Source organism: Euprymna scolopes, chromosome 9, assembly GCF_053919585.1.
Source record: "Euprymna scolopes isolate OS-2025 chromosome 9, ASM5391958v1, whole genome shotgun sequence".
In the NCBI taxonomy this organism is placed as follows: Eukaryota; Metazoa; Mollusca; class Cephalopoda; order Sepiida; family Sepiolidae; genus Euprymna; species Euprymna scolopes.
The window spans coordinates 165520415-165532660 of record NC_136490.1 but is presented as its reverse complement, the minus strand read 5'-3'; the positions used below and the strand labels follow the sequence as shown (position 1 = coordinate 165532660).

Here is a 12246-nt window from a genome sequence, read left to right as displayed (position 1 = left end):
ATGAGTTTTGTAGTCCATTTTGTTCAAGTTCTGCATGGTCGGTTTAACAATGTGCGGTCAGGCATTGTCATAGAGGAGAATTGAGCCTTTCTTTTGACTAATGCTGGGTGTTGTTGTTGAAGTTTCTGATGCATTTACTATTTGTTGATAGTACTTTTCTGTCGTAATGGTTTTGCCTGCAAAAAACTATAATCAATGCAATCAGTCATAGACCTTCTTTTAGTGCAACTCTGGCTTCAGGAAGTGTTGTGGAGTTTTGTCAGTGTCTACCCACTGAGCTGAACATCGCCAGTTGTCATATAGACCTTACTTTTCATAGCAAGTCAAAACTCGGTCGAGAAATGGATCTTTCTTGTTGTATTAAAGAAGGGAAGATGACAATAACAACGTTTCTTTCGGTTATCATTCAATTCCTGAGGCAAACATTCATCCAGTTTTTTGTCTTTCCAATCTCTCTCTAGTGGTGGGAAATTGTTATATACGTTATGTCTAATTCAGAAGCAAGTTCTTGAACAGTTGTGAATGGATTGACTTCTTCTTCAACAGTTGTGAATGGATTGACTTCTTCTTCAACAGTTGTGAATGGATTGACTTCTTCTTCAACAGTTGTGAATGGATTGACTTCTTCTTCAACAGTTGTGAATGGATTGACTTCTTCTTCAACAGTTGTGAATGGATTGACTTCTTCAACTGTTGTAAATTGATTGACTTCTTCTTGAACAGCTGTAAATGGATTGACGTCTTCTTGAACAGTTGTGAATGGATTGACTTCTTCAACTGTTGTAAATGGATTGACTTCTTCTTGAACAATTGTGAATAGATTGACCTCTTCTTCAACAGTTGTGAATGGATTGACTTCTTGAACAGTTGTGAATGGATTGACTTCTTCTTCAACAGTTGTGAATAGATTGACTTCTTCTTCAACAGTTGTGAATGGATTGACTTCTTCTTCAACAGTTGTGAATGGATTGACTTCTTCTTCAACAGTTGTGAATGGATTGACTTCTTCTTCAACAGTTGTGAATGGATTGACTTCTTCTTCAACAGTTGTGAATGGATTGACTTCTTCTTTAACAGTTGTGAATGGATTGACTCCTTCTTCAACAGTTGTGAATGGATTGACTTCTTCTTCAACAGTTGTGAATGGATTGACTTCTTCTTCAACAGTTGTGAATGGATTGACTTCTTCTTCAACAGTTGTGAATTGATTGACTTCTTCTTCAACAGTTGTGAATGGATTGACTTCTTCTTCAACAGTTGTAAATGGATTGACTTCTTCAACAGTTGTAAATGGATTGACTTTGACTTAAATCCAATTTCAAAACGAATGCATCTGATATATTTGATTGATTTATCATTTGTACAAAATTTATACTCTCCAAAATATTTCAACAAAAAAACAGCTAATAATGGTACATCTATGCATCTTCCATCCCTATAATCCATATAAATCACTATTTCAAGTACTTATAATAAAATAGATACTTTAGAGCAAAACCCTTATTTTTAAAACAGCCACAAACTACTGCAAATGGGTTATAGAACACACTAATGAGTCCTTTGTCCAACATGATATATCATTAATGAACCAGAGGTGATATTCTCAACATGTAATGAAGCCAAAATTTTGAGCCTTGAAGCAAAATTCAGCCTTTTGCAACCAAAACAACTTGTATCCAGAATTCTCGGTTATGACTGTAAATACTCTAAGCAACATCTGTATATTTGTTTGGAATCTTGTCAAAGTTATCAACAACCTTGATCCAAGCAAGACAGCTGATTCTGAAAATATTCCAATCATATTTCTTAAGAAATTAGAAACATAAATAACTCATATTCTTACAAAGCTGTTCAATCGTTGCTCAAATGAGTAATACTATTCATCAGCAGGGAAAACTCTGTAATTCTGGATATTAAAAAAAATACTAGAGATTAGTCATCTGCATTTCAGTAAAGACTGATTAGTGTATGCTGTGCCAGGAGTAAGTTATTTGAATCTGTAAACAATCAAAGCTTTCAAACTTTTCAGCTAAGCAATCTACTTTGCCACAGGCAATATGGATTTCATCCTGCAGGATCATCAGCTGACATATTAATTGTGATGTCACACAAGATTCACAAATCTAGACACGGAAACTTCATTAATATGGTGATAACTATAGACATATTGAAATCTTTCAATAGGGATTAGAACAAAGATTTTGTTCACAACTCTACTATATATACTATACTCTCTGTTGGAGTAAAGCGAACTGCTAGAAATTATCTCCCTTGGACTGTAAATTTGATGACGTATACTTCCTGTTTAATTTTTATATAATCAGTGAGTTGACTAGTATCTTTCTCTTATTTTCTCAACATGTAAATAAAAACTGATCACACATTTCTTGTGTGTGTGAAATATATATATATATGATGATTGCAACGTCTTGTCAGACGAGTGCCACTCCCTCAAACACTTAAAGTCCATGAGCCCAAAAATGACTTCCATCGCCACAGGACCATTTTAATAAACACATGCCTGAGGGAGTATCTATACACAGATGATGTTACAGAGTCTTAGCTTTGTACGACAGCTAAGTCTCTCTCTCGGTTCAGATTCAGCAACAAGCAAAAGCAAGATAGCCAGCAACAAGTTAAACTGCAGACCAGCTTAATGCGGGTACTGGTCTCCCGCTTTATGGGTTTTAATTTTTTCACCACAGCTTACGGGAGCCCCCTCCACCCCAACACACACATACATACACACAAACACACACAGTGTTAGTTGGCCACTGACCCCGAAAAAGGGTTCATTCGCACTTTGGAAGGTCTTGTTTTTAATCCTTCAGGGAGACTAGCCACCCTCCTCCTCACCAAACAAGTCTGGTGGGGGAACCAGTTTAGTTGCCGGTGACCTGGCCATGAGGCAGGTAGTATTGGGTTACATGGTACCAGTAGCATATGACATGACCTGACATAATATATATATATATAGATATATATATACACACACAAAATCAAGGATGACCTTGTGATTGAGTTCGAAGTAATTAGCACTTCCTTCACTGATGTTTATGCAAGCATGAAACACTAGTGTCTCTAGATATAAAAGTAATTAATATTTATTTGAAATATATATATATATATATATATATATATATATACATATATATTTCGATTATTCTCATCATATATTTGAAATATATATATATATATACATATATATTTCGATTATTCTCATCATATATATATATATATATATATATATATATATATATATATATATATATATATATATATATATTATATATAGTCATACACATGCAGTACTGTTTCACAGCTCATCAGTGTAGCTAGACGAGCAACTACCTCAAGCCAGGATCGAAACCCGACCGCCCAAATGACAGTCGGAGCTTCTAATTGTTGTGCTATTTAGCTGCTGCTATGCGGGCAGTGAAATAACAATGTTTTGACATTGTCGAATACCTGAGCTCAATTTGTTTACACAAAGAGAATCGCTTAATATGCTAATGGTAATTTGTATATCACTTCCTAATATGCTCAACCTAAGATAGTGAGCATTATATATATATATATATATATATAAGTAATGTAAAACTACACAGGAACAAAACATGAACATTTCTATGTAGCATATGTGCCATAAATATATTGTCATACAACTGTTAAATCCTACGCACATATTAATCACTGTTGCAGCAAATATTGTAAAAATATACATGCAATAATCATATTATCTCATAATATCATATGTGCATATGGTTGTAATAATAAATAACTATATGCATTAAAAAAAAACATATCTCATTAAATAACATCTTCAAAGAAAAACAAACTTTACCTTTAAAAGTTGTGAACGCGGAAGTTTGTGCCGCACATTATTCATCTTATAAAAGACTAATGATTGTGAATTTGCGTCTGTTGAATCAGATTCCTTGGATCTGTGAAAAGAAAATACATAATTTACAATTACTTCAGACTGAATTACATTAGTTTACATATAGATATTACATTGAAATAGAACGAGAAACCAGAATTTTCTTTCTAAGAAAATCGAACATTTCATTTGGTCTAGTTGTTATTATCATAAAATTGCAAACTTCTGCAAATGAACCATTTGATCATATATATAAAATGTAAGTAAATCTTAAGCATGCATGTGTAAATGGTATATACAGTTAGTTAAGTCTAGAGAAATATCATTATCATCATCACCATTCACATTCGATTTGACTGAGTGACATGTGTTCGACAGTTTTTAGAAACCAGGCCAAACTTATCTTATAACTTTTGTTGTGGTGCTGACTTGAAATGATGACATAGACATATTGACAATAAATTTACAGAAAGAGGATAACATTACTTATACAAACGAATGCTTGACAAAATGACAAGAGGAAGACAAATTCTTTGATAAATGACGACAAAAGTGAATATCATAGTGGTTTATATAATATACTATCTGTCCTCTTAAAATGTCAGGTGATTAATGTATGTTCCACAGTTGTGAACAGTACATTTAAAACAACAAATAAACACATACTTGGTTATTCAAAGACAATATGACACAATAGTTATATTCATAGATTTAACAACATTTATTCCTGGTTCCGGCCAGACATTTTTAGAGATTACGACATTCTATTCATATTTTGGCTATCATGGAATACGCAACTTCCTAGCGTGATAAGAGACTAACTCCCCAGACTTCTAAGTCCTGTCTGGACTATCTGAGGTCTCCTCTTCAACTCCCTTCTTTCAACTAACTTACTTGCCTGTATATATTAAAACAAATCCTATGCGCTTTTTTTTTAATTACATTTTCACCCCAAACAAGGCACAGTGCCACTTTCATTAAGGGGGCTACTATCTGAGACATAATTTGCAGGGGTTCTATGTAGGGAGTTGAGCAGCAAGATGTCTGTTTACTTTATACTTTAACTTTTGCATGCCAGTACAGTGAGCAGGGAGCCGGAAGGGAGTTCCAAAATCCAGCAGTTCTAGGGAAGAAACTATTAGAGTAGAAGGCTTCCTTACATCTACGGAGTTTTACTGTTTAGGGGTGGGATTTTGTTGCTTGTCACGTTTCTTGGGTGTATTTCCGTCGAGAGGAACAAAGGCTTGTAGTTTGTTTGAGCATCCATGATTAAAACAAGCAGAAGAATGCAACATTTCGTCAATGGGACAGTGGCTGAAGCCTAGCTGACAGTGTGGGACCTATTAAATTTGCAACTCTCTTTTGAACTCTGTCTAAGAAGGAAAAACAAGTAGCAGACGCACCAGCTTAAATGTGACAGCAATACTCACTATATGGGCTAATGGTGGCCTTGTAGAAGTACAGAATACTCTCTGGCATAAGTAGCTTTCTAGCACATAAGCAAGAGCCTACCATCTTTGCACCAGCCTTAGCAATGCCCTCAATGTATGTGTTCGAACTCATGTTCCCTGTGAATGTTAAACCAAAGAGTTTGACCGAAGAACTTTCAGGTAATGTATCATTAGCCATGGCTATTAATGGTTGAGAAGGTTTCTTGTAATTATTAAAGGAAACAAGCTTAGTCTTGGCAGCATTGAACGTTACCATTCATTTTTGTCCCCATTCCACCACAGACTGGAGGTCTTTCTCAAGTATTTTTGCCATTGCCTTGGATACATGTTGATTCATTTTCTCTTCATATTTATTATAGTGTCATCAGCAAATATACCCATCTCAGAGACAATTTTACCAGGTAGGTCATTTATGAATATCACGAATAATAAAGGTCCAAGGTTCGACCCCTGAGATACACCCGCATTCATATCATATTGTTTTGACATATGACCATCGATGACAACCTGGATTCTTCTGCTTATGTCATTCAACTACGCAAAATTCAACGGGTGACTTCTCAGTCATGTTTTCTCTGGCCAACACAATCTAATTTTTATACCGATAATCATTATAATGTTCTTTCATAAGAATAACTTCTTTAAATAAACATCTAACTTTTAATAATAATTGTCGATCTTACAATTGACTATCAGCAAGGCCACCCCGGCATTTTTTAGGAGGCTAATATATAACAGATGAATGTGGATGGCCGTGTCTATTAAGCAAAGTTCTTGAAGAAAGATGCCAGACGGCTGGAACCGATTCTGATCTCGAGCAACTTAGTGATTTTATTTCAGGATTTTGTAACTTTTTTATAAACTTGACGAAATCCGACGGTTAGATGAAACAGAATTTTCTAATTAAGCAAAGATTCTTTTCTGAGTTAAAATAAACATTTTATATTTTATTGATTTTTGCCAAAAATGTTGCATGAATCCACCTGCAAATGCACCATTTTGAATGATTTTTATTTCAATGACACAACCTGAAATTCTGTACATCTGTACATATTGAGGCATAAATCGATGCCTCTGTTCAATCTTGAAAGACAAATGACACCCCTTACAGGGGCAGCCGCTCATGTAATTGTGTGGCAAGGGTTGTGCAATCACCAACTGCACCTCTTGTGAATCGGCACGGTTTGAGTCCAGTGGCCAGGAGAAATCCAGGATGTCCAAAAACAATGCCTAGATAAGCAGAGAGCACATACACCTGGAAGTCCCAAATGGTCACTCATCTGGTACTGGTACAAGGCATGAATAGCTTTTTACCAAGGGGATTGAATTTGGCATAATAATAATAATAATAATAATAATAATAATAATTAATCATAATAATCATAGTTAATCATAATTAATAATAATAATAAAAATAATAACAATAATAATCGTAGTAATGACAATAAACCTAGAACTCCATCTTCCAACGTAGACCCCTACTACCAGGTCTCCTTCTCCAACATCAGGGGTCTACGTTCCAACCTTCCAGAGGTTGAAACTCAATTATAGGAGATGAAACCGAACATATTATTTCTAAGCGAAACTGGAATAGGGCCGACCACTTCCCTAGATGAGTTCATAATTAACAGATACTCTAATTTAACAGCTAAATCTGACCCCCAAGATCGCCATGGGCATGGAATATGTGCCTACATTAAAGATGGCTCCCCGTGTGGCAGGGATATCTCTAGAGAAGATCCTAACTTACCCTATATGTGCTTCCAGGTTGCACTTGCTAACACAACTGCATTTATATTTGCCCTCTATCGGCCCCACAACAGCAGAGTTACTATCTTTAAGAGCATATCTGAGAAAATAGACCACATCCTGTCTGCACATCCCTCGGCTAACATCCACATCTGTGGTGACTTCAACGTCCATAATGTGGAATGGCTGACCCATTCAAATAAGGCAGAGGATGAGGGGAGGTTTTGTCATGATTTTGCCATTGCTTATGACCTCACTCAGATTGTTCGCGAACCCACCCGTGTGCCCGATACACCCGGTCAATATGAAAGCCTCCTAGAACTTTTTCTCTCAACTTCCCCTGAGCTATGTTCATGTTCCGTTCATTCTCCTCTAGGATCCTCCGACCACTCCGTTGTATCAGTTAAGATAAAAACAAAATGTAATAAGTCCCCAGACGTACCCCTCCACCGTACTGTATACTGATACTCTATGGCTGACTGGGATAGCTTCCGTACATTCATATCTGATTTACCTCTGCACTCCATGTTTAAAAAGGAAGTGTCCTCTATAGTATCAGATCTGACCGAATGGTTAATTGTAGGCATAGACCAATTCATACCATCTAAAAAATTCCAACAAAAACCTAACAGCCAGCCATGGTTCTCCCCAGAATGTGCTGCTGCTATCGCGCACAGAAATCACTTTTTCTATAGCTACCAACGTAATAGATGCACTGAGACTAAAGATGCTTTCAGGACTTCCAGCAACCACTGTAAAAGAGTAATAAAAAATGCAAGAGAGCTATATGCCTAGTCTGTTAAATCCAAGGTAGCTTATCAGCGGCTTGGTTCCCACCAATTTTAGCAAATAGCAAATAGGATCCTGAACAGAAGTGTGCGTTCTATCCCAACCATTATCAATGGACCAGAGATCATCTCGTCAGCATCAGACAAGGCCAAACTATTTGCAAAGAACTTTGCAGCTAATTCTACCCTATGCGACGAAGGCCATCAACTCCCCATATTTCCTTCTGTAACACAGAACACGCTAGGTAACATACAAATATCCGTGCATGAGGTCGCCAAGCTAATCAAGAACCTTGATTCCAGTAAAGCAACTGGCCCTGATGGCATCCCAATTATAGTGTTAAAAAAGCTTCAACCAGAACTTGCTCCCATACTTACGAAACTGTTTAAGTGCTGCCTTAAGGAGAAGTGCTTTCCGACTCCCTGGAAGACCTCATCAGTTTGCCCTGTATTTAAGAATTCAGGTGATAAGTCATCTCCCTCTCAGTACAGACCAACAAGTCTCCTGTGTGTTATGAGTAAGTTGCTGGAATCCATATTAAATAGAGAAATAGTCAACCACCTCAGCAGAAACAACCTTCTTAGTGACACACAATATGGTTTCCGCTCTGCAAGATCTACCGCAGATGTGCTGATGGTTATATCTCACAGGATAAGTGAATCTCTTGACAAAGGCAATTGCTCTTGACATATCAAAAGCCTTCGACAAGGTATGGCATAAGGGTCTACTTCACAAGATTTCCAGCTACGGTATAACTGGAAATGTTTTCTCAATCATTAAATCGTTTCTCTCCGATAGGCTCATAAGAGTAGTGGTTGATGGACAAAAATCAGAGACCTGCAGTATTTATGCTGGAGTCCCTTAAGGGTCAATCCTGGGCCCAACTCTCTTCCTGATCTACATCAATGACCTCCCTAAACACATACTTAAATCATTCGTTGACATCTATGCTGATGACACGACCATCTATGGCAATATATCAAAGGCTGTAAATGACAAAGTTCTCTCTGATTCTCTCTCCTCTGATCTCGAGCGCGTGGTTAAGTGGGGAAGATGTGGCTGGTTTCCTTTAATGCATATAAAACCAAACTCCTATCCTTACATAATCAACGCTCTGCTCCCCATCTGGCATCAATTGGGATGGATGGCTCTCGTCTGGGAGAGGCCCCGTGTTTTGACAAGCTTCTGGGTTTTACATTTACTCCTGATCTGAAATGGAACACGTACATCAAGTCTGTTGCCAAGGACGCTGGAAAGATCGCCGGATCCTTCTACCGCTCCAGAAGATATCTCACTACTGATGCAATTCTCTATCTATATAAAAGCCAAGTACGTCCAAGGATGGAATACTGCTGCCATATCTGGGCAGGAGCTGCTAAAAACAGCCTATCCTGCATTGACAGAGTACAAAATAGACTTTGTGGCTTAGTGGGGGATGCCCTCTTCTCTACCCTGCAACCTCCCTCCCACAGAAGAGACGTTGCGAGCATATCCTTGTTTTATCGTTATTTCCATGGCAGGTGCTCGTCTGAACTCCCATCTCTGGTCCCCCCTCGCCAATCTTTCACGAAAAACACCCGTCTAGCCGAATCCACTGTGAAAAATTTCCTTCACTCTATATCTGTGCCTAAATCAAAACGTGGATTCCATGAACAAAGCTTCTTTCTTAGAACTGCACGCTTGTGGAACTCTGTTCCGTCTGCCTGCTTCCCACCTGACTACAACTTGGATGTCTTCAAGTCCAACGTTAACAAATTCCTAATGAACCGCCCCCTTAAGTAAACACTACATCAAATCTCCACACTAACGTAATGTACTCGCAACAACCCTTGTCCCTGATTAGCTTCCGGGTCTTGATAAGTGGTGACCACTGCGTAAAAAAAAAAAAAAAATAAACAAAAATAATAATAAATCATAATTGATCATAATAATAATAAAAATAATCATAGTAATAATAATAATACTTAATCATAATTAATACTAAATAATCATAATAATAATAATAATAGTCATAGTAATAATATTAACAATTAATCATAATTAATGACAATAATCATAATAAAAAGGTAATAATAATCATAGCAATAATAATGATTAATCCTAATTTATAACAATAATAATAATAATAATAAAAATAATAATAATTATCATAGTAATAATAATAATTAATCATAATAATAATAATTAATCATAATAATAAAAATTATAATAATATTTATCATATTAATAATAATAAATCGTAATTAATCATAATAATAATTAAAAAAATAAAAATCATAGTAATAATAATAATAATTAATCATAATAACAATAATTAAACATAATAATAATAATAATAACAATAATAATCATTATAATAATAATTTATACTATTAATAATAGTAATCAAAATAATAATAATAATCAGAGTAATAATAATAATAATTAATCATAATAATTATAATTAATGATAATTAATAATAAAAATAATAATAATCATAGTAATAATAATAATTAATCATAATTAATAATAATAAGAAGAAAAAGAATAAAAGTAATAATAAATCATAATTATTAATAATAATAATGATAATAAAAATATTAATAATAATAATAGTAATAATAATACTTAATCATAATTCATAATAATAATACTTTTAATAAAAATATTAATAATTATAGTAATAATTATAATTATTAATCATAATTAATCATAAAAATGATAATAAAAATAATAAAAATAATAACCATAGTAATAATAATTAATCATAATAATCATAATTAATAATAATAATAGTAATAATAATAAATCATAATTAATCATAATTATTAATAATATTAATCATAGTAATAATAATAATCATAATTTAAAAAAAAAAATAATAATAATTAATAATAATAATAATCAAAGTAGTAATAATCATAATGAATCATAATACTAATAATAATAATAATTGATAATAATTAATAATAATTTATCATAATAATAACAATATTAATAATAATAATCATAGTAAAATAATAATAATTACTCATAATAATTATAATTAATCATAATTAATAATAATAATAAATATAATAATAAAATAATAATAATAATAATCATAGCAATAATAATAATCAATCATCATTAATCATAATAATAATACTAATAAAAGAAATAAAAATAATAATCATAGTAATAATTATGATAATTAATTATAATTAATAAAATTAATCATAATAATTATAATAATCATAGAAATAATTATAATAAATCATAATTAATCATAATAATAATAATACAACCATAGTAATAATAATAACAATTATCATGATGATCATAATTAATAATAATAATAATAATAATAATAATAATAATAATAATAATCATGGTAACAATAATAATTAATCATAATTAATAATTATAACAAAAATAATAATAATCACAGTCATAATCATATTTAAACATAATTAATAATAATAATAAATATGATAATAATGATAATAATTGATAATAATTAATCATAATTTATCATAATGATAATAATTGATAATAATTAATCATAATTCATAATAATAATAATAAAAATATTAATAATAATAATAATCATAGTAATAATAATTGATCATAATAATCATAATTAATCATAATTCATAATAATAATTATAATAATAAAATAATAATAATCATAGTAATAATAATAATACTTATTAATCATAATTAATCATAATAATAATAATAATAATAATAAATGATAATAATCATAGTAATAATGAATTATCATAATAATAATAATAAGCATAGTAATGATAATAATTAATCATAATAATCGTAATTAATCATTACAATAATAATATAAATAATAATCATAGTAATAATAATAATTAATCCATATTAAATAATAATAATAATAATAATAATAATAATAAATTCAATAATAATCATAATTAATCATAATTTATAATAATAATTTAAAACATAATAATAATCATAGTAATAATAATAATTAATCATAATTAATCATAATAATAATAAAAATAATAACAATCGTAGTAATAATAATAATAATTAATCATAATTAATCATAATAATAATAAAAATAATAATAATCATAGTAATAATAATTCATCGTAAGTAATCATAATAATAATTATAATAGTAATAATACTAGTAATTAATCAAATTAATCATAATAATAAGAATAAAAATGATAATAATAATAATAATTAATCATAATTAAACATTTTTAATAATAATAATTTTAATTAATCATAATAACAATAAAAATAATAGTAATAATAATCATAGTAATAATAATAATAATTAATCATAATATTAATAATAATAATAATCATGGTAATAGTAATAAATTAATCATAATAATCATTATTAATCATAATAAATAATAATAACAA

General features: G+C 31.6%; 1 protein-coding gene across 2 annotated transcripts in view; it reads right to left on the bottom strand.

Moving 5' to 3' along the window:
• The window catches only part of LOC145284966 (translin-associated factor X-interacting protein 1-like), a 378099-nt gene that overhangs the window by 315528 nt on the left and 50325 nt on the right, over positions 1-12246 (bottom strand). For both annotated transcript variants that reach the window (XM_080134070.1, XM_080134071.1), the window contains exon 2: positions 3845-3944. In XM_080134070.1, the coding sequence (XP_079990196.1) occupies positions 3845-3944 (100 nt within the window). The remainder of the gene's footprint in view (positions 1-3844; positions 3945-12246) is intronic.